The 24536-nt window shown below is 40.3% G+C and overlaps 1 protein-coding gene across 6 annotated transcripts in view; it reads left to right on the forward strand.

Moving 5' to 3' along the window:
• LOC126108595 (uncharacterized) overlaps positions 1-24536 on the forward strand; it is a 47493-nt gene that overhangs the window by 14628 nt on the left and 8329 nt on the right. For 3 of the 6 annotated variants that reach the window (XR_007523562.1, XM_049913893.1, XM_049913894.1), the window contains exons 4-5: positions 5712-5804; positions 6319-7315. Coding sequence is in view for 2 of the 6 variants with exons in the window: in XM_049913893.1 (XP_049769850.1) it covers positions 5712-5804; positions 6319-6492 (267 nt within the window). In the remaining 4 variants the exon portion in view is untranslated. Of the gene's footprint in view, positions 1-5711; positions 5805-6318; positions 7316-24536 lie in introns of those variants that run through there. The other 3 variants (XR_007523559.1, XR_007523561.1, XR_007523560.1) reach the window with 1 other exon arrangement.

A 24536-nucleotide genomic window follows, 5' to 3' on the forward strand; every position in this document is an offset into this window, starting at 1 on the left:
CGGCAATGTTTCTGCACTTGAGAGGTATTATACTATAAAAACAAAGCTTTTAGTTCCGTTTTCACCCTAGTAATGGGTAAGGAGTCAACCCTGACAGAGCTGGCAGGCCTGTTCCTATGAGCTGACAGCCACATCTTCAGATTCAAACTGCATGGCACTTGTGATGTGGTCTGAACACTTTCACACTGAAAGTGTCTACGCAAGGCTCAAAATTCTTCCAGGAATATTATACAGGACGTATATGCTCTGGTGCAACTGAGAAATCTTAGAGTTTTTTCATCTGGGAGAAACCTAGGATTTTTTGGGACTATGGAAATTTTTCATTGTTTTAGTTTTCAATTAAATTTTTGTGATTTTGACTGGAAAGAACTAATGCTGTAAGAAAGTATTTTACTGCCTCCTGCTACTGCAGAATAATACTGCAGAAATAAAACATAAATGAGAGGAAAAACCAAAATAAAACATAAGCTGCAAAGGAAATGTGCTATTTACAATGACAAAACACACAGTGTACACGCAAGTGTCAGCAAAAGCAAAATGTGTCAAAAGGCTTACGATGAAGACTATGCAACATAATAACAAACAGCTTCAGATTAGCGTGACTGTTAGGTTCGTGCAAGTGCTTGCCAGTGGGCTCACGCACATGTGCAGTTGAGTCATGTATGAGCAGTACATTTCTCCACTTCTAGCTACATGAAAAAATTTTCTGCCTCACTGAAGCTGACAGGTTCAGGCATGCGCAGAACAGTCAAAGTAGTGGTGGGTGGGAGGGGGCAGAGGCGGGGTAGTCACCATATGACCCCTGTTTATGTTTAGTGATTTTGATTTCTTCTTGATTTACAGCTCTCACATAGAATAAAAACGAAATGAATTTCTTTGGCCTGGAGCTATGAAGTGAATTAAAATGCATTCACATAATTATGGAAGGCTAAAATATCTTATTGGTTTCAGATTTCTCATTTTATTTTATTTCCACATTTTGGCAGTCAATTAATCACCTTGCAGAATAGTGAAGTTAATTTTGTTGGTCTGCTAAAGAAATTTTGCTTTTATTTGTCCTTTCCCCAGAGGCAGTCAATTTATTTGAAACAAAATGTTTCAGTCCACATTATTGGCTACTTTCAGCTGTTTGTTGAAATTTATGTGCACTTTTTCATCTTCTGACCATATAACATTATGTCTTAATAAAGAATGAAACATGAGATAACACAGTATTCGTACACAAAAAAATTTTCATCCTAAAAATCACACTGAAAAACTTTATAACGGGTTGGGGCCTACATCACTGTGAATTTGCACACACAAGCATGCACGTAAAGCCAAATTATGAGTTTTTATATGGTTTATGAAATTCTGATGCTCTTGAAGTACCCTCTTATGTCCTTTTTTGTGACGTAATGAGAGGTCTCTTCATGCCTTATATGTATGAATTTACAGGATTCCTGTGTCATTATTGCTGTGCATGCACTGTAGCACCTGTAACTAGGTGCTCTCTGGTAACTCCTGAAATGAACCTATTTCTAACAGATCATGGTAAAATATTGCAAATGGTGGTTTGAAAGTGTTACCTCCAAAGTAAATTTCCTTTTACATACCATGAATTATGTTGCATATGAGATGGGTGATGAATGTCTTAAATCACAGTGTGTTTAACTCTAATTTAAAACTTGACGCTTTCAGGACCAGCCACTTAGAATAATTCCATGGCCAGAAGAGCAGACATTTATGTGATTATTTAAAATTTGTGTGCTGTATCTTAAAGTGTAATAATGCAAAAAAGACGAATGTTATAAGTGAAAGCTTAGTTTTTCTCGTAGCTTATTGGTCCTCAAGATGAGTATTACATGTGAAAACTTAGCTATTCATGTAGCTGCACTATGTATATTAATTTAAACCTTAGCTATTCTGTTTTTGTGCTTGCACTACTTAATAGCGATGTTGCTGTTGGCTGACTACACCACGTGCCCTATGCCCTGAATATCTGCTGTCATCAGCTGGTTTCTTCTTCTTCCGTATCCAGATGCACCAATTATATCTTCCCTTCCCAGTAATTAGCAATATAATTTGCTTTGTCATTGACTTTCAAAATATCATCTTTAGTGCATGTTATAGACAGACATACCTGGACAAATCAGTAGGTGGTCCAAGTCCTGTATTGCTCTGCATTCACACCTATCGCTATCACTGTAACCCCATTTAAATAGGTTTGATTTGCACCCAGTTACTCCAGTGCGCAGCTGGTTTAATGACCTCCAAGTTGTAAAAGGTAGTTGAAATCCTGCAGGTCCCTCCTCAAGTAGTTCCATTGTGGAGTGTGGCACCATTTCTTCCCAAAGAGATAGCCGCCTTGCGACGGGCTTGTTGGTGAGCTCTTCAGTAGTTTCAATGAAACTCCTGCAGGATTTCAGCCGGGTGTCGAGGATCATTCTTTTGTTTTGATCTTTCGATCTCGGCGGCTACTTGTCTGTGGATAGTGGGTGGTGCTATGCTTATTATGGGATAAATGATGTCTGTGAGAGTTGGTCTGAGGCATCCTGTGGCAATACGTACAGTTTCGTTTACGGCAACGTCAACTTGCTTAGTGTGAGCAGAGTTCCTCCAAACTGGCGCCGCATATTCCGCTGCTGAGATACTCAGCAGCAGACCCGTGGTGCGCAAAACATGTGGTTGAGCTCCCCATGATGAACATGTTAGCTTCCGCAGTATGTTGTTCCTGGCACAGACCTTTTTTTTGTGTTGTCACAGTGCTGCTTAAAAGTAAGTGCTCTGTCCAATGTTACTCCCAGGTATTTTGGGCTGTTTGTATGTTTCAGCTCTTCCCTTGCCACATGACTTGGAGTTTCCGTTTGGCTTGTTTGTTCCTAAGATGGAAGGCGGATACTTGAGCTGGTGAGATCAGTGATGCTTACAAAAGCACACCAGTCTCGATTTCAGTGCTCTGGAAACTAACATGCTGTGTTTGGTGGAACTTTATTTTATACTTTTGTAGTATGAAAGTATGCAGTGTACACTTCGCAGCATACCACAGTTCTTTCAAAAAAAGAAGTGCTCTTTTTTAAATTTTTTTCTGGATTTTGTTATCTAAAGTGCTGGGAAGTAGTTCTATGCTGCTGTATAAATCCTTAACCATTCAAAGGTTGGTATGTTTCACAGTTCCGAGGGAAATATACTATCACTTACAATAGAAAAAGTGTATGTCCATCCAGGGAAGAGTGTAGTTTTAACTAAGATTTTTTCCTTTGTCTGCATGTACGCCCTCATATAAGACAGAGTTTATCTGTGCACAAGCTATAGATACTCGGTTGTGATTCCTCAACCACAAATATACTGTTATGTCCCTTGCACTCCTTTCAGTCTGTTTGGAAATCTGACTCCAGACTTGGAAACATGCAACTATCTCCCTTGCATATCTTCATTATTTCGTTTCTGTCCACCTGGAAAACTTAGTCATTAGACCTTCATGCATGGGAAGGAGAATGACAAGATTAGTTCCTGGCACAGGATTTCCTTGTAAAGAAACATTGTACTGTTATCATGTATTGTTAACATCAGGGTGTTGTAGCTGCCCTGTCCCATTATTAACCACTACATGCAGAGTTTTTAATTGGATAGTTACATGTTGAGAAAGTTCTCATCACTCTTCTTCTGTCCTAATGTACACATATCAAACACAGTTTATGACTGCTTGCACTAGTGGTATAACAGATGTTGGTGGAACAGGAGGTTCTGGTTGTTACTGATGGTAGGGTGTTGACAAAGTAAACAGTTAACAGGAACTGAAGTCTAGACAATAGCAAAGGTTGCCGTAAGCATACATAAACAGTTCAGGGAGCAATCCAAATCACAGAGTAAGGCAGGCAAGGTCAGAAACTCTGTTGGGGAATGAAAACTTATTCTGTTGGTATGATTGTTGCTTTCCAGCAATGTAATATTTTATGTGAGGTGTGGTTGAAGAAAAACCTTTCCATCCCTCTTAAGTCATACAGTAGTCACAGAAGTTTATGTGCAAGCTTTACATGGATAATTTTTTTCGTCTTTCAGTTAATTCAAGATCCATTAAAAATTGAGGAACCATATTATGACATAAACGAAGATCCAGGACTAAAACTGAATATGTCTCTCTCTTAGCATAGTGTACATTTTCAAATCGGTGTTGTCTTATGCTTGAGGTGCAACAAGACGATCATGGAATGTAATGGCTGCATATAGTTAAAAGATGATAGATGGAGAGCCATTGTAATCTAAGATATGTCATTTCTAGTATTTGTGTAGAATTTCCATGACTGTTGTTATCCTTCTGTGTTACATGTTTCCTGTTGTTGTTGTTGTTGTTGTTGTTGTTGTTGTGGTGGTGGTGGTGGTGGGGGGGGGGGGTGGTGGTGGTGGTGGGTGGTGGTGGTGGTGGTATGTTCAAAGCCTGTGTAACCCTGTTCATCTCTAAAGAACTGATGCAACCTACATCCTTCTGAAGTTGATTACTGTATTCATCTCTTGGTCTCCCTTTATGGTTTTTAGCCCCCCTCCCCTGCCTATGCTTCCCTCCTGTTCTAAATTGGTGATGCCTTGATGTCTCAGAATGCATCCTATCAACCAATCCCTCTTTTATTCAAGTTGCCCCACAAATTTCTTTCCTCTCCAAAACCAGTCAGTACCTCTTCATTAGTCATGTCATCTACCAGTCTAATCGTCAGCATTATTATGTAGTACCACATTTTAAAAGGTTCTGTTCTCTTCTTGTCTAAACTGTTGATTTTCCATCTTTTATTTCTGTACATGGCTACACTCCAGGCAAATACCTTCAGGAAAGACTTTCTAACACTGTATTCGATGTTAACAAATTTCTCTTCTTCAGAAACACTTTTTTTGCCATTGTCAGTCTACGTTTTATATTTCCCTACTTCGACTGCTGTGTTATTTTGCTACCAAAATAGCGAAACTTGTCTACTACTTTAAGTATCTCATTTCCTAATCTAATTCCCTCTAACCTTTGACCAGTACAGCACAGCATCATTTGGATATACACTGATAAGGCAAACAATATAGCTACTGCCCACCATGAGAGTGAATGCACTGTGCTGTGGACTAAGGGTTGTGGGGGTATTATTATACTAAAGGAGAAATTTACCTGGGCTTCCATTGAACCTCTAGTAACAACCAAATGCACTCTGATAACTGTGGACTGTGTGAACAAGGTTCCCTTAATGCTTTGTCTTTCCTAATGGTAACTGCATACTTCCGGCTGGATACCTGTCCTTGACACAGGGCGAGAACCATTCTGCAGTGGTTTGAACAGTATTATAGTGAATGCACATACATGGGTTGGGCACCAAATTCAACCGATCGGCATCCATTGAACATATATTGATTCTGAGCCCACAAACCAACCGCCCATAATTCATCGGATTTGCATGATCTAAATTCTAGGCACATCTATTGCCATATACCTCCAGAAACCTACCAAGAAATTGTCAAATCTATGCTATCCAGAAGTGCTGCTGTACTGTGTTGCAGATATGGATCAACACACTATAAAGCAGTTTGTTTTATGTGTTTGCTCAACAGCACATGATACTAGAATATCTGGTCAGAAATTAGCTTTATTAAATTAACCTTTGAATAAGAGATGAGTCACTGAAAAGTATGATAATCATAATGAAATATTGAGACTTATGTTGTATGTAAGTAACAGAGGTTTTGTTTTCTTTTCTCAGTATCTGGAAGACCCAGTTGTAGCTTCAGGGTTCACTGATTCTATCAAGGAGGATCCAGTACTAAGTTTCGGAGCAGAAGAAACTGAGAATTTTGTAAGTATTAACATTTTATAGATGAATTGCATGTGAAGTGAAAATGTCATTTGGTAACTGTGGAATACAAAGGATGCATTACAGTGAAGTTAGCATAGTTTATACCACTTAGTAATTTTGTAGTATTGTATTATTCCACTTCAGTTACTGTCAGTTATTTGCCGACTGTTATGAGTAGAATTTCAACAGAGCTTTAACAGTATATGTAATCATATTTTTACTGACACAGGTTTATATCAGTTACAGTAAGGTCATGATCGTCTGGCACACTATAATCCAGCAGACCCAATAGTCCAACATGAGTCAGGTATTCCCCCATATTCTTAGGTCAGTTGCTTGCCTTCGAGAAACATTGAAACCTTTTGGCATGTTGCCTTTTCAGCAACAATTGTTTCTTTAAGTGATTATATTCTCGCCAAGATAAGCCAGTTGCATTAGTGGCTTTGTGCTAGTATCAACGATTCTTCATTCACTAAACATAAGTTTACAGTACATACGTTTGCATTGTCAACAGCTCGTGGTCTCACGGTGGCGTTCTTGCTTCCCAAGCATTGGGTCCTGGGTTCGATTCCCGGCGGGTTCAAGGATTTTCACCTGCCCCGAGATGACTGGGTGTTATGTCATCCTTATCATCATCATTCATCTCCATTATTATCGGAGGAAGGCAATGGTAAACCACCTCCATTAGGACCTTTCCTAGTACGGCAGTGTAGGTCTCCTGCATTATTCCCCTACGCTCTGTCAAGAAGCATGGGACTTCATTTCCATTTCCATGTTTGCATCAGTGCTGTGGTATTTTAATTATTTAATGAAGTCATTGTGCTGTCTTAATATTCAGCCACTTGTATGATTGTCAATTAGATTACACCACAGTAAAACGTTCGAATGTACAGTGAATACATTTTCCAAACAGAGCAAAAGTGCACCTAAAGCAGCAAAACACAAACTTGTTATGTTGACAAGACATCATAAACTGATGGGAAAAAAGTGAGAACCAAAACAATATTACGAGTGAGCTATGGTCCAAAATGATTGAAGAAACTGAGATGAAAAAGAAAGTAAATGATGAGTTTACTCCTGATCACTCTGAAATTGTACAAATGATACATTCTACATCTACCAGTGAACTGAGTTCTTTTTGAGAAGAAATTAAAATGGATTGGCATAGGCAGAAATTCAGTTAACAAATGAGAGTTGACTGATGATGTGATATTATAATGTGTTTTGAAGTCACAGGAGGCCCCAGTGATGAAGGCAAAATGCCTACAACTAACATCTCTTGTGTTGAGGCTATAGAAGCCTTAGACACTTTAGTGAAATTCACTAAGAGAAGACAATAATACAGTGCTTTTGAAGTTGTGAATCTGAACATCATACAAAATAATTGTCAAAAAAGGGCTCAATTCAAGAAAAAAGTTTGAATTTGTGCAATGTTGAGGGTGCTCAGAAGATAATTTCAGCTGAACCGTCAGCGGTAGACACCAGTCTGGCATATTCCATGCCCAGTAGAATGTCAGATATCTGTACTATTTCTAAAGATAGAGTTTCCAATTAAACTGCACCAAACTCTTGACAATATTCCTTATTAACTAGCTTCTACATCTACATCTACATCTACATTTATACTCCGCAAGCCACCCAACGGTGTGTGGCGGAGGGCACTTTACGTGCCACTGTCATCATCTCCCTTTCCTGTTCCAGTCGCGTATGGTTCGCGGGAAGAACGACTGTCTGAAAGCCTCTGTGCGCGCTCTAATCTCTCTGATTTTACATTCGTGATCTCCTCGGGAGGTATAAGTAGGGGGAAGCAATATATTCGATACCTCATCCAGAAACGCACCCTCTCGAAACCTGGCGAGCAAGCTACACCGCGATGCAGAGCGCCTCTCTTGCAGAGTCTGCCACTTGAGTTTGTTAAACATCTCCGTAACGCTATCACGGTTACCAAATAACCCTGTCACCAAACGCGCCGCTCTTCTTTGGATCTTCTCTATCTCCTCCGTCAACCCGATCTGGTACGGATCCCACACTGATGAGCAATACTCAAGTATAGGTCGAACGAGTGTTTTGTAAGCCACCTCCTTTGTTGATGGACTACATTTTCTAAGGACTCTCCCAATGAATCTCAACCTGGTACCCGCCTTACCAACAATTAATTTTATATGATCATTCCACTTCAAATCGTTCCGCACGCATACTCCCAGATATTTTACAGAAGTAACTGCTACCAGTGTTTGTTCCGCTATCATATAATCATACAATAAAGGATCCTTCTTTCTATGTATTCGCAATACATTACATTTGTCTATGTTAAGGGTCAGTTGCCACTCCCTGCACCAAGTGCCTATCCGCTGCAGATCTTCCTGCATTTCGCTACAATTTTCTAATGCTGCAACTTCTCTGTATACTACAGCATCATCCGCGAAAAGCCGCATGGAACTTCCGACACTATCTACTAGGTCATTTATATATATTGTGAAAAGCAATGGTCCCATAACACTCCCCTGTGGCACGCCAGAGGTTACTTTAACGTCTGTAGATGTCTCTCCATTGAGAACAACATGCTGTGTTCTGTTTGCTAAAAACTCTTCAATCCAGCCACACAGCTGGTCTGATACTCCGTAGGCTCTTACTTTGTTTATCAGGCGACAGTGCGGAACTGTATCGAACGCCTTCCGGAAGTCAAGGAAAATGGCATCTACCTGGGAGCCTGTATCTAATATTTTCTGGGTCTCATGAACAAATAAAGCGAGTTGGGTTTCACACGATCGCTGTTTCCGGAATCCATGTTGATTCCTACATAGTAGATTCTGAGTTTCCAAAAACGACATGATACTCGAGCAAAAGACATGTTCTAAAATTCTACAACAGATCGACGTCAGAGAGATAGGTCTATAGTTTTGCGCATCTGCTCGACGACCCTTCTTGAAGACTGGGACTACCTGTGCTCTTTTCCAATCATTTGGAACCTTCTGTTCCTCTAGAGACTTGCGGTACACGGCTGTTAGAAGGGGGGCAAGTTCTTTCGCGTACTCTGTGTAGAATCGAATTGGTATCCCGTCAGGTCCAGTGGACTTTCCTCTGTTGAGTGATTCCAGTTGCTTTTCTATTCCTTGGACACTTATTTCAATGTCAGCCATTTTTTCGTTGGTGCGAGGATTTAGAGAAGGAACTGCAGTGCGGTCTTCCTCTGTGAAACAGCTTTGGAAAAAGAAGTTTAGTATTTCAGCTTTACGCTTGTCATCCTCTGTTTCAATGCCATCATCATCCCGGAGTGTCTGGATATGATGTTTCGAGCCACTTACTGATTTAACGTAAGACCAGAACTTCCTAGGATTTTCTGTCAAGTCGGTACCTAGTATTTTACTTTCGAATTCACTGAACGCTTCACGCATAGCCCTCCTTACGCTAACTTTGACATCGTTTAGCTTCTGTTTGTCTGAGAGGTTTTGGCTGCGTTTAAACTTGGAGTGAAGCTCTCTTTGCTTTCGCAGTAGTTTCCTAACTTTGTTGTTGTACCACGGTGGGTTTTTCCCGTCCCTCACAGTTTTGCTCGGCACGTACCTGTCTAAAACGCATTTTACGATTGCCTTGAACTTTTTCCATAAACACTCAACATTGTCAGTGTCGGAACAGAAATTTTCGTTTTGATCTGTTAGGTAGTCTGAAATCTGCCTTCTATTACTCTTGCTAAACAGATAAACCTTCCTCCCTTTTTTTATATTCCTATTAACTTCCATATTCAGGGATGCTGCAACGGCCTTATGATCACTGATTCCCTGTTCTGCACTTACAGAGTCGAAAAGTTCGGGTCTGTTTGTTATCAGTAGGTCCAAGATGTTATCTCCACGAGTCGGTTCTCTGTTTAATTGCTCGAGGTAATTTTCGGATAGTGCACTCAGTATAATGTCACTCGATGCTCTGTCCCTACCACCCGTCCTAAACATCTGAGTGTCCCAGTCTATATCTGGTAAATTGAAATCTCCACCTAAGACCATAACATGCTGAGAAAATTTATGTGAAATGTATTCCAAATTTTCTCTCAGTTGTTCTGCCACTAATGCTGCTGAGTCGGGGGGTCGGTAAAAGGAGCCAATTATTAACCTAGCTCGGTTGTTGAGTGTAACCTCCACCCATAATAATTCACAGGAACTATCCACTTCTACTTCACTACAGGATAAACTACTACTAACAGTGACGAACACTCCACCACCGGTTGCATGCAATCTATCCTTTCTAAACACCGTCTGTGCCTTTGTACAAATTTCGGCAGAATTTATCTCTGGCTTCAGCCAGCTTTCTGTACCTATAACGATTTCAGCTTCGGTGCTTTCTATCAGTGCTTGAAGTTCCGGTACTTTACCAACGCAGCTTCGACAGTTTACAATTACAATACCGATTGCTGCTTGGTCCCCGCATGTCCTGACTTTGCCCCGCACCCGTTGAGGCTGTTGCCCTTTCTGCACTTGCCCGAGGCCATCTAACCTAAAAAACCGCCCAGCCCACGCCACACAACCCCTGCTACCCGTGTAGCCGCTTGTTGCGTGTAGTGGACTCCTGACCTATCCAGCGGAACCCGAAACCCCACCACCCTATGGCGCAAGTCGAGGAATTTGCAGCCCACATGGTCGCAGAACCGTCTCAACCTCTGATTCAGACCCTCCACTCGGCTCTGTACCAAAGGTCCGCAGTCAGTCCTGTCGACGATGCTGCAGATGGTGAGCTCTGCTTTCATCCCGCTAGCGAGACTGGCAGTCTTCACCAAATCAGATAGCCTCCGGAAGCCAGAGAGGATTTCCTCCGATCCATAGCGACACACATCATTGGTGCCGACATGAGCGACCACCTGCAGATGGGTGCACCCTGTACCCTTCATGGCATCCGGAAGGACCCTTTCCACATCTGGAATGACTCCCCCCGGTATGCACACGGAGTGCACTTTGGTTTTCTTCCCCTCACTTGCTGCCATATCCCTAAGGGGCCCCATTACGCGCCTGACGTTGGAGCTCCCAACTACCAGTAAGCCCACCCTCTGCGACTGCCCGGATCTTGCAGACTGAGGGGCAACCTCTGGAACAGGACAAGCAGCCATGTCAGGCTGAAGATCAGTATCAGCCTGAGACAGAGCCTGAAACCGGTTCGTCAGACAAACTGGAGAGGCCTTCCGTTCAGCCCTCCGGAATGTCTTTCGCCCCCTGCCACACCTTGAGACGACCTCCCACTCTACCACAGGTGAGGGATCAGCCTCAATGCGGGCAGTATCCCGGGCAACCACAATCGTAGTCCGATCGGGGGATGCGTGGGACGAGCTGGCCGTCCCCGACAAACCCCCATCCGGACCCCCACAGTGATGCCCATTGGCAACAGCCTCAAGCTGTGTGACCGAAGCCAACACTGCCTGAAGCTGGGAGCGAAGGGATGCCAACTCAGCCTGCATCCGAACACAGCAGTTGCAGTCCCTATCCATGCTAAAAACTTGTGCAAAGAACGTCTGAACTAATCTACAGAGAGCGCAAACAAAACGACACAAAATTGAAGCGGTTATTAAAATACAAGATTGCCTAGTAAATGCAGTAATGCTGCCACTTGTGCACTGCTGACACACTGCTCGGCGGCGGAAGGAGACTACGCGATTTAACACTATTCGAGTACTAAAACGTGATGCTACAACTCTCAAATACTATAATACGCCCGAAATTTATGAATTAAACAATGCAAGTACCAAAAACACGCAAAGAAATTAAGAATTAAACTATGTAACAAATGAGTGAGCTAGGAGTATATGACTTGCTGCTGCAGCTGCTTATATTATCTTAATATCCTCAAACAATGGTTCTTCTTGTATTTTGTAACTAGTGTAAAAACATTATTTATGCACAGTGTATCAAATGTCTCTAAATCTCTGCTCTAGTAGAGAAATATACTATTTGATTTTTAATTCAATTTCATTTTTATTGGAGAGTAGTTCTTTTTCTGATAAAGGCTGTGGCCGAAAGCTTATGTGTAAATGTCTTAATTTTGCCTGTCAGCAAGTTAGCATGTTAACTTTACATTAGTAGCAGTCCATCTTTTCCTACATTGCTGACATTCCTATCTGGAGTTTCACATTGTTTGAAGAAGACTGTGCACTTCAGTATCTATGATTAATGTGTTGTGATTGAGTACATTTGGCTCTTATCTTGTCAGAGAGTCTCTGTATTTGTGAGTTTGTGGTAAAAAATTTCTAGAGTGGGAAAAATATCAAATGTGCTAAAATGTACAAAGACTAGGCATAGTGAACTGGGGAAATAGTGACTGTCTTATAAATCTTTTATTATATACTTCAGCCTCATGTCACACACATGGTATCATTAACAGTTTTAATTTATTATCAAGCTATTATCAGATGAACTGTGCAAAAAAGAAAGAAATACAGAGTTAGTAAGCTACTATAGTGTGTTTAAAAGAAGTTGAAACTTCAGACAATTTGGTGAAGAGTGAGTGCAGGGAAGCATAGTTTACAATGGGTAGTGATAACAATGCCTGTCTTAGGTTATGATCAATAGTCAGCTGCCAGGCAAACAGTCTTTAGCAGTAAAGGAATGACAATACTAAACAGAGCAGTTACATCAATGAATCTTTCATACCTACTTACAGTTAAAGGGTAAGTTGAGTGACCCCAATGGGAGAGTCATCGCTGTCCTCCTCAGAACTGGAACTGGCACTGGAGCTGACTGAAAAGACTCTGTTCTATCTGTTCTTCCAGCAGTCCTTCATAAATCCATGTCTCCTCAATTACCTTCTGGGAATGGGTGACAACTCCCGATCAATCTGTTGGAGTAAGGTTTGCAGTGGCCTCTTTTTTCAACATTTCAACCTCAATGAGCATAAACTTTTTGGTGTCTCCTGTCACATTACTTTTCCTTTGGGCCCATACATGCTCAACAGGATTCAAATGACAGTGATACAGAGGAAGCCTTGATTACACTATGCTCTTTAGTGTTAACTGTTTTGTTGACCTGTGATTGTGGAGGTTTTGGCTTCTACAGCTAAAGATCCATTAACTATGCTTTATTCATGCCAAGTTCAACTTTATCTGATAGAATGTTTCATTGTACACAGAGCATAATACTCAATTTCCTCCTGTTCATTGTTAGAGCTTTATCCACCAAGCAGAGTGGTATGGCACATTGTCCATTATTACTATCGAATTCAGGTGAACACTTTGCAGCAGAACATCTGAAAACTGAAAACCACTCCATGAAAATTGTGAAATTTATTTCCTCATGGTAGTCACCTTGATTCCTGAAACAGCAATAAACAGCTTGGTATGAAGCCATGAGCAGTGCTAGCATGAAGGATGCCTATCCTGCCACTCTTGCCCAACTGTGCTTTGGTCGTTCCTTCTGCCGTTCGGTCCATCCACCCCTTTGTCAAAGTCTGATATGCAGTAACCCTTGTCTTGTTCAGTCTAACAATATCTTTGAATGAAATGCTCCTCACAACATGCAGATTTGGACATCTCCGGGCCACTATGCCACATGTCTTGACAAGAAATGTAAGAGACCAAAACCAAGCTTCTGAAAACACTTTTCGATTGATAGCCTACTATTGAATGTCTTTGCAACTGAAACCAGGTGTGTGTCTATATATATACCTAAAAACAAAGATGATGTGACTTACCAAATGAAAGTGCTGGCAGGTCGACAGACACACAAACAGACACACAAAATTCAAGCTTTTGCAACAAACTGTTGCCTCATCAGGAAAGAGGGAAGGAGAGGGAAAGACGAAAGGATGTGGGTTTTAAGGGAGAGGGTAAGGAGTCATTCCAGTCCCGAGAGTGGAAAGATGTCTGCTTGTGTCTGTATATGTGTGGATGGATATGTGTGTGTGTGTGTGTGTGTGTGTGTGTGTGTGTGTGTGTGTGTGTGTGTGTGTGTGAGTGTATACCCGTCCTTTTTTCCCCCTAAGGTAAGTCTTTCCGCTCCCGGGACTGGAATGACTCCTTACCCTCTCCCTTAAAACCCACATCCTTTCGTATTTCCCTCTCCTTCGCTCTTTCCTGATGAGGCAACAGTTTGTTGCGAAAGCTTGAATTTTGTGTGTCTGTTTGTATTCGTTTGTGTGTCTGTCGACCTGCCAGCACTTTCATTTGGTAAGTCACATCATCTTTGTTTTTAGGTATATTTTTCCCTCGTGGAATGTTTCCTTCTATTATAACTATATATATATATATATATATATATATATATATATATATATATATATATATATATATTTCCTATGTGGAATGTTTCCCTCTATTATATATATATATATATATATATATATATATATATATATATATATATATATATTTAAAAAGAAAGATGATGAGACTTACCAAACAGAAGCGCTGGCAGGTCGATAGACACACAAACATACACACAAAATCTAGCTTTCGCAACCAATGGTTGCCTCGTCAGGAAAGAGGGAAGGAGAGGGAAAGACAAAAGGATTTGGGTTTTAAGGGAGAGGGTAAGGAGTCATTCCAATCCCGGGAGCGGATTGGAATGACTCCTTACCCTCTCCCTTAAAACCCAAATCCTTTTGTCTTTCCCTCTCCTTCCCTCTTTCCTGACGAGGCAACCATTGGTTGCGAAAGCTAGATTTTGTGTGTATGTTTGTGTTTGTTTGTGTGTCTATCGACCTGCCAGCGCTTCTGTTTGGTAAGTCTCATCATCTTTCTTTTTAAATATATTTTTCCCACGTGGAACGTTTCCCTCTATTATATATATATATATATATATATATATATATATATATATATATATATACTTTTTGTGTGTATGTTTGTGTTCGTTTGTGTGTCTGTCGACCTGCCAGCACTTTCATTTGGTAAGTCACATCATCTTTGTTTTTAGGTATATATATATATATATATGCTATATTTATTTTATATATATATGCTTTATATATATATGCTTGTGTCTGTGTATATGAGGACGGATATGTGTGTGTGTGCGCGAGTGTATACCTGTCCTTTTTCCCCCCCAAGGTAAGTCTTTCCGCTCCCGGGATTGGAATGACTCCTTACCCTCTCCCTTAAAACCCAAATCCTTTTGTCTTTCCCTCTCCTTCCCTCTTTCCTGACGAGGCAACCATTGGTTGCGAAAGCTAGAATTTTGTGTGTATGTTTGTGTTTGTTTGTGTGTCTATCGACCTGCCAGCGCTTTTGTTTGGTAAGTTTCATCATCTTTCTTTTTAGATATATTTTTCCCACATGGATGTTTCCCTCTATTATATATATATATATATATATATATATATATATATATATATATACACACACAATGTTCTATAGTAGGCTATCGATCAAAAAGTCTCTTCAGAAGCTTGGTTTTGGTCTCTTACATTTCTTGTCGAGACATGTGGCATAGTGGCCCAGAGATGTCCAAATCTGTATGTTGTGAGGAGCATTTCATTCAAAGATATTGTTAGACTGAACAAGACAGGGGTTACTGCATATCAGACTTTGACAAAGGGGTGGAATAATATGAAGAATTTAGGGTGATTCCACCAGTAAGATTGTGAGAAGTAGGATGGATGATACACTTCTGACAGAGGTGAAGTAAACATGGGAATGCTCTGGGCTGCCTCTTCATATTAGATTAACCACTACTTCGGCCACAGAACTGTATACCAATTCTGTGTTTTTAGCGCTAGGTTCTTGTTTCAACCATTGGATAATGAACTTTATTAATGCCGGTATTATAAGACTTCTGAAGGGATACAGATCCATGATTTAGTGGAAAAACAACTTTCCATGCTTGCAGGATATGTGTGCATTGTTTTAGATTAGATTAGATTTACTTTCATTCCAATTGATCCGTGGTGAGGAGGTCGTGCAGGTTGTAGAACATGTCAGAAAAACAACAATACATGACAAATATTTACAACTAAAACCAATAAGCTAATGTACCATTCCACAGGTCCCAAGTGGAATGATCGTCATTTTTTAATGAACACTATATGAAAGTCATTTTACAAATACTAATGCACTGAACTTAAAATAAAATTTTTTAATTTATTTATAAGGTAATAAATGTGCAATACAACTACTATAATACTTAGATACTATGAACACATTACTGCACTGAAATGGTGCAGAAGTTGGTTTTACTGAGAAATTCGTCAATGGAGTAGAAGGAGTTGGCCACCAATAAATCCTTTAGGCTTCTCTTAAACTGAATTTCATTGGTTGTTAAGCTTCTTATTGCTGCTGACAAGTTACTGGAAATGTGTGTTCCAGAATAATGCACACCTTTTTGTACAAGACTAAGTGACTTTAAATCCTTGTGAAGATTATTCATATTTCTAGTATTGATTCCTTGAACTGAGCTGTTGGTTTGAAAAAGTGACATATTTTTAATGACAAATTTCATTAAGGAATAAATATATTTGGAAGCAGTAGTTAGTATCCGTAGTTTCCTAAACAGGCTTCTGCAGGATTTTCTTGAGTTCACACCACACATAACTCTTACTGCATGTTTTCGTGCCCAGAAAACTGTAGCTTGGCTTGATGAATTACCTCAAAAAAATAATCCCATATGACATTGTGCAATGAAAGTAAGCATAGTATGCCAGCTTTGTCATTTTTACATTCCCTATGTCTGACACAATTCGCATTGCAAATAGAGATTTGTTAAGACGCTTCAGCAGTTCTGTGGTATGCTCCTCCCAGTTGAATTCATCGTCAATCTGTAATCCCGAGAATTTAACACTGTCTATCTCTTCTAGCTGCTTGTCATCGTGGGACACCCGTTACAAGTTCTGAACTACATGTAGTGTGTTTTTTCAAAGTTTAGTGACAAAGAATTGGCTAGGAACTAGAGATCAATGTCCACAAATATTTTATTAGCTGATATTTCGAAGACTGTCCGCCCTCGTGGTCTCGCAATAGCGTTCTCGCTTCCCAAGCACGGGGTCCCGGGTTCGATTCCTGGTGGGGTTAAGGATTTTTCCTGCCTCGAGATGACTGGATGTTGTTGTGTCGTCTTCATCATCATCATCATCATCATTCATCCCTATTACGGTCGGAGGAAGGCAACGGCAAACCACCTCCATTAGGACCTTGCCTAGTAAGGCGGTGCGGGTCTCCCGCATCGTTCCCTTACGCTCTGTAAAGAAGCATGGGACTTCATTTCATACATCATTTCTAAGACTGCACTTGATTTGCTATTTATTGCAATGTTTATATCATTGGCAAACAAAGTGAACTTTGCATCTGGTAATGTTACTGATGAAAGGTTATTGATATCCACAAGAAAAAGTAAGGGCTCCAAAGTGGAACCTTGTGGGACCCCACATGTTATTAGTTCCCAGTTGGATGATGCCTGATAGCGGCTCTTTCCTAATAACACTCTTTGTTTCCTGCCAGAGTTATAAGATTTGAACCATTTTACAGCATTTCTACATCTACGTCTACATCCATACTCCACAAGCCACCTGAGGGTGTGTGACGGAGGGTACTTTGAATACCTGTATCGGTTCTCCCTTCTATTTCAGTCTCGTATTGTTCGTGGAAAGAAAAATTGTCATTATACCTCTGTGTGGGCTCTAATCTCTCTGATGTTATCCTCATGGCCTCTTCACGAGATACACGTAGGAGGGAGCAACATATTGCTTGACTCCTCGGTGAAGGTATGTTCTCGAAACTTCGACAAAAGCCTGTACCAAGCTACTGAGCATCTCGCCTGCAGAGTCTTCCGCTGGAGTTTACCTATCATATCCGTAATGCTTTCGCGATTATTAAATGATCCTGTATTGATGTGCGCTACTCACCATTGGTTCTTCTCTCTCTCTTCTGTCAACCCTGTCTGGTACGGATCCCACACTGGTGAGCAATATTCAGTCAGTGGGCGAACAAGTGTACTGTAACCTACTTCTTTTGTTTTTGGATTGCATTTCCTTAGGGTTCTTCCAATGAATCTTTCTGGCATTTGCTTTACCGACGATCAACTTGATATGATCATTCCATTTTAAATCACTCCTAATGCCTACTCCCAGATAATTTATGGAGTTAACTGCTTCCAGTGGCTGACCTGCTATATTCTAGCTAAATGATAAAGGATCTTTCTTTCTATGTATTCACAGCACATTACACTTGTCTAGATTGAGATTCAGTTGCCATTCCCTGCACCATGCGTCAATTCGTTGCAGATCCTCCTGCATTTCGGTACAGTTTTCCATTGTTACAACCTCTCGATATACCAAAGCATCATCTGCAAATAGCCTCAGTGAACTTCTGATGTTATGCACAAGGTCATTTATGTATATTGTGAATAGCAACGTTCGTACGACACTCTCCTGTGGCACATCTGAAATCACTCTTACTTCGGAAGACTTCTCTCCATTGAGAATTACATGCTGTATTCTGTTACTTAGGAACTCTTCAATCCAGTCACACAATTGGTCTGATAGTCCATTTGCTCTTACTTTGTTCATTAAACAACTGTGGGGAACTATATCAAACGCCTTGCGGAAATCTAGAAACACGGCATCCACCTGGGAACCCGTGTCTATGGCCCTCTGAGTCTCATGGACGAATAGCGTGAGCTGGGTTTCACATGATCGTCTTTTTCGAATCCCATGCTGATTCTTACAGAGTAGATTTCTAGTCTCCAGAAAAGTCATTATACTCGAACATAATACGTGTTCCAAAATTCTACAACTGATCGATGTTATAGATATAGGTCTATAGTTCTGCACATCTGCTTGATGTCCCTTCTTGAAAATGAGGACCACCTGTACCCTTTTCCAATCCTTCGGAACACTACGCTCTTATGGAGACCTATAGTACACTGCTGCAAGAAGGGGGGCAAGTTCCTTCGTGTACTCTGTGTAAAATTGAACTAGTATCCCATCAGGCCCAGAGGGCTTTCCTCTTTTGAGTGATTTTAATTGTTTCTCTATCCCTCTGTCGTCTATTTCGATATCTACCATTTTGTCATCTGTGCGACAATCTAGAGAAGGAACTACAATGCAGTCTTTCTCTGTGAAACATCTTTGGAGAAAGAAATTTAGTATTTCGGCCTTTAGTCTGTCATCCTTTGTTTCAGTACTATTTTGGTCACAGTGTGTCTGGACATTTTGTTCTGATCCACCTACCGCTTTGACATAAGACCAAAATTTCTTAGGATTTTCTGCTAAGTCAGTACATAGAACTTTACTTTCGAATTCATTGAACGCCCCTCGCATAGCCCTCCTCACACTACATGTCGCATTGCATAATTTTTGTTTGTCTGCAAGGCTTTGGCTATGTTTGTATTTGCTGTGAAGTTCCCTTTGCTTTTGCAGCAGTTTTCTAACTCTGTTGTTGTTCCACGGTGGCTCTTTTCCATCTCTTATGATCTTGCTTGGCACATACTCATCTAATGCACATTGTACGATGGTTTTGAACTTTGTCCACTGATCCTCAACACTATCTGTACTTGAGACAAAACTTTTGTGTTGAGCCGTCAAGTACTCTGAAATATGCTTTTTGTCACTTTTGCTAAACAGAAAAATCTTCCTACTTTTTTAATATTTCTATTTATGGTTGTAATCATTGATGCAGTAAACGCTTTATGATCACTGATTCTCTGTTCTGCATTAACTGTTTCAAATAGTTCGGGTCTGTTTGTCACCAGAAGGTCTAATATGTTATCGCCATGAGTCGGTTCTCTGTTTAACTGCTCAAGGTAGTTTTCAGATAATGAACTTAAAAAAATTTCACTGTACTGTTTGTCCCTGCCACCCATTATAAACGTTTGAGTCTCTCAGTCTAAATCTGCACCCAGAAGTATAATATGGTTGGGAAATCTACTCGAAATATTTTCCAAATTTTCCTTCGGATGCTCTGCCACAACAGCTGCTGAGCCAGGGGGCCTATAGAGACATCAGATTACCATGTTTTATCCTGCTTTAACTGTGACCTTCACCCAAATTGTTTCAGATTTCCATCAATTTCCTGCGATACTATTGCATTTTCATCGCTATAAACACGCCTCCCACTTCATTGTCCAGACTGTCTCTGCGGTATACATTCCAATCTGAGTTTAGAATTTTATTACTGTTTACATCTGATTTCAGCCAACTTTCTGTCCCTAGTACTGTGTGGGCATTGTGACCGTTTATTAATGAGAGCAGTTCTGGGACTTCTCTATAGACGCTCCTGCAATTTACTATTGCCACATTAATATTGTTATGCCCCGTTGCGTTTTGCCTACTACTACCTTGTAGCATCTCAGAAGGCATCTTGTCGGGCCTATGGAGGGCATTCTCTAACCTAAAAAATCCACATGTGCACTCCACACATACTCCACTACCCTTGTAGCCACTTCCTGCGTGTAGTGCACACCTGACCTATTCAGGGGGACTGTACATTTCTCCACCCAGTAGCAGAGGTCGAGAAATTTGCACACCAGAACTCTGCAGAATTGTCTGAGCCTCTAGTTTAAGCCTTCCACTCAGCAGTTCTGGGAATGATACTACAAATAGTTAGCTCAGATTCCACCCTGTGAGCGAGGCTTTCCACCTTCACCAACTCCGCCAACTACCTGTATGAACTGAGGATGACCTCTGAACCCAGATGGCAGGAGTCATTGGTGACAACATGAGAAACAATTGGCAGTCGGGTGCACCTAGTGCTCTCTATCGCTGCTGGCAGGGCCTCCTCCACATCTCGCATGAGACCCTCTGCGGCAAGCAGAAAGAGTGAACACTGGCCTTCTTCCCCGACCTTTCTGCTATTTCCCTAATGGGCTCCATCACCCGCCTAACGTTGGAGCTCCCAATCACTAATAAACCACTCCCCCCGTGTGCCTGCTCAGACCTTGCTGAAGGAGCAGCCACATGTCCACTCACAAGCAGAACAGGCATTGCCATATGGCCAGCCTCCACATTGACCCTCTGCCTCGTGCGCCACGAATGCCGCTGAACCCGCCACTCCCCTTGGGGAGAGGGTGGCCCAAATGCGCCCGGTACCCGCGAAGATGTCTTGACAGCAGGGACCATGGGTGAAGCGTATAACACATCGGGTGTACCATGCGATGCACCAGACTCCCCACTGATGCTACACTCAGAGGCAGCAGCCTGAAGACGGCTGACCGTGGCCATCAACACGTTCAGCTGTTGGCGAACAGTAGCCAGCTCCTCCTGCATCCATACACAGCAGTCAAATATCCTGTCCATCCTAAGAAATCAATTTACTGTAGACAGTTAATCAACTTTTAACTAGACTGCTAATTCACTAAAGGCAGCTGATAGCTGACTAAACTTTGGTTACTAGACACTTCTTGTTGAAAACAATGAAAATAAGCATTACCTGTCTCTGGACTGTATTCAAAAGAAATACTAGCACTACTGGCACTACAGCTGACTAAAAGGACTCTCTTTGACTGTATTCAAAACAAACAGAAAATCTATGGAACACTGTTAGTAGTACTCAAAAATTAAAGCTTCCTAAAAACAAAAACACATGGAAAAAGTGATAAGTAAGAAAAGTACAGTTAATACTTAAATTAACGTAGCTCACTGCACAACAGATGTGAAGCAGATGGCAGTTACGACGACACTGACACTACTGGCACAATGGCTATTCCTGTTACACTATAATATTCTAATTTATTTAAAAGGATATTGTGATTTACACACTCAAATGCCGTTGACAGATCACAAAATATACCAGTCGCCTGCAATTTTTTGTCTAATGAATTAAGCACATTTTCACTGTAAGTGTAGATGGCCTTCTCAATATCAGAACCCTTTAGAAATCCAATCCGTGACTTTGACAGTATGTTATTTGAGATAAGATGGTTATAAAGCCGATTGTACATTACTTTTTCTAAAATTTTTGATAATGCTGGCAACAGTGAAATTGGACAGAAATTTGGTACTATTTCTTTATCTCCCTTCTTAAACTTCAGCATATTTCAACCATTCAGGAAATATTCCACTGATAAACGACTGGTTACACAGATAGCTTAATATGTTACTTAGCTCAGAATCACATTCTTCAATTAACTTTGTTGATATTTCATCATACCCATTAGATGTTTTTGATTTTAAAGATTTTATGGTGGGCATTGTTTCTGCTAAGGTAGAGAGGGTGAAATTCATATTATGGAAGTTACTTGAAATGTCTGGTCTGAGCTATTCCATAGCAGCATCTACTGAACCTGACAACCCCATCTTTTCAGTAACAGTTATAAAATGTTTGTTAAAATGTTCTGCAACACTATACACATCTGTCACCAATGTATCATTTACTCTTAATGCTCTTTGTTCCTCTTGATGTCAAGTTCTACTGGTCTCCTCCTTCACTATATCCCATATTGCCTTTATTTTGTTATCTGATATGATTATCTATTCCTTGTAATATATTTGCTTTGATGTCTGTACTACAGTCTTCAATATTTTGAAATATTTCTTGTAATGTGCTATAGCATCAACATCGGAACTGTTTTGGATTGACAGATAGTTTTCTTTTTCTTTTACAAGATACCCCTACTCTTTGAGTAATCCATGGCTTCTTTGTAGACTTTGCTGTAACCTTGGTAAGTTTTGGGGGAAAACCGTGTTCCAATGAGGTAAGCACTTTATTAGCAAAAGTGTTATATTTTTCATTCATACCATGAGCACTGTAAACATCAGTCCAGTGAATGTCTCTGAGAAGTGTCCTAAAAGAATCAATTTTTGGCTTATTGATTACCCTCTTGAGCTCAGATTTAACAGATTTTATAGCCTGTTCAGTATTAACATTTAACAGAAGGAACTGCATGTCATGGTCTGAGAGTCCATTGACTATAGGTTTTGTAATATAATTTTGTTCATTGGTTTTTTTCTATAAAGATATTATCAATGGCTGTTTGTGAGCAATTGGCTACCCTAGTGGGGAACTTTACAGTGGGAATTAAGTTGAACGATAGTGTTACTAACTCAAATAAGTTATTGGGAGAGTCTTTAAGGAAATCTACATTGAAATCACCAGCAACCACTATTTCTTTGTTTTTGGTTGTTAAGAGGGCCAGTACAGCTTGAAAGTGGTTTATGAACAGATTAAAGTTACCTGCAGCTGCTCGATATACACTTAATATTATGAAGGATTTTTTTTGAAATTATTCTACTGTTGCACATGCTTCCATATGCTGTTTTAGGCAAAATTTATGAATGTCTATGTTCTTAAATTTATGGCAGTTCCTGATGAATGTGGCAACCCCTCCTTTCTCCATTTTTGATCTAAAAAAGTGAGATACTAACCAAAACCTTGTAACACTTAAAAGTTCTATACCATTGGCCAAATGTCTGGTGTTGTGCTGAAGGCAATTTGTCTTCCATGGTCTAATTTAGACTCTAGTGACTGTTTTCACACTGTAGTGAAGTTTTTAAGAATTGGCTGCATTATGTTTCAGAAGAGAAATTTGAAGTGGTTGTCAAGTTACATTTTTCTTTATTCAACTAGGTTTAATGGGTTTACTCTGAACACATTTTTTGATAATGTGAATAAATGTGATCTGCAATAGCAATAAATGTAATGTAATTGCTGGGTATATTTCTATTTTCAGCACAACACTGAAAAACAGTGAAAACAGACAAAATAAAGAATATATTGTACTTCAAAAATAAGATTTCAACTTTGCCTGTATGTAGGGTGAGACAACTAAGAGCAGAGCAGCCAACCCCAAATATATCCAGAATGAGCAGATTTAGCAAGCTGTGATTTTTATCTAAAATATAGCAGACATCGTGGTGAATTTTTTGTCTCACTCAAGTAATTTTTAATGCTTATAGCTGCTGAATTATGACACTGACTTTAAGAAATGGAATTATGTACTTCATTCACTAGCATCAGAAAGAGAGTGCAAAGGGGATTTTAATGCAACAACATTTGTTTAACTTGGCCAAAAGGTAACATGATAACACTACCGCAAACCACTTCCACACCATTAGGAGAAGGACTTTTGTGTGCTACTGCACCAAATGTAAGCAAACGTGTAACTCTGGCACAGTTCATGTTTTTATTAGTATGACTCTTTTACCAAGTGCTGAGACTGCTTGACTGACAGTACTGTATACTGAATTTGGGACCTTATGGGAGCAATGGCCTGTGTTGCATGGCACTTCTTGTCATCAGGATTCTTAGTTTTCCTCATAGACTTCCTATTTTAATTTTCACCACAGATAAAAGACCAGATGCATTAAGGTTGTCAGACATGCAAGCCATTTTATATTTCACAAATGATCACTCTAACAATCCCAAAGTTTTCTGGTAAGAATATCTGTGATTACTTTCATAGTCGATTGTACATTCGTTGTGGTGATACTAAATGGATTGCATTGTGGCTAGTGGGTTATCTTTCCAGCAACTGCAGCAACATATCCCTTATGACCTGCAGAGACTTGAAGCTATTTGGAGCCCCATCAGTCAAACACGTGCACGACACACAATTCCTCAGAAGGTTGCACCACATATTGACAGACAAAGGTTGTTTGTTTATTCACTTTTCTTGGCCAGCATAACTTTCCGCATGGTGTAAAGTTTGATTTGCCTGTGGCTTATAAATAATGAATTATTCAAAAACATTTATTACTATTATACCGCCAACTGGTTTCAACCCGATGTAGGCGTCATCTTCTGGGCGTGTACACCAGCAGTTGACCAGTGGTGTAAACGCCCAGAAGATGATACGTACGTCAGGTTGAAACCGGTTGGCAGTATAATAATAATAA

This window comes from Schistocerca cancellata, chromosome 11 (genome assembly GCF_023864275.1).
Source record: "Schistocerca cancellata isolate TAMUIC-IGC-003103 chromosome 11, iqSchCanc2.1, whole genome shotgun sequence".
Lineage (NCBI taxonomy): Eukaryota > Metazoa > Arthropoda > Insecta > Orthoptera > Acrididae > Schistocerca > Schistocerca cancellata.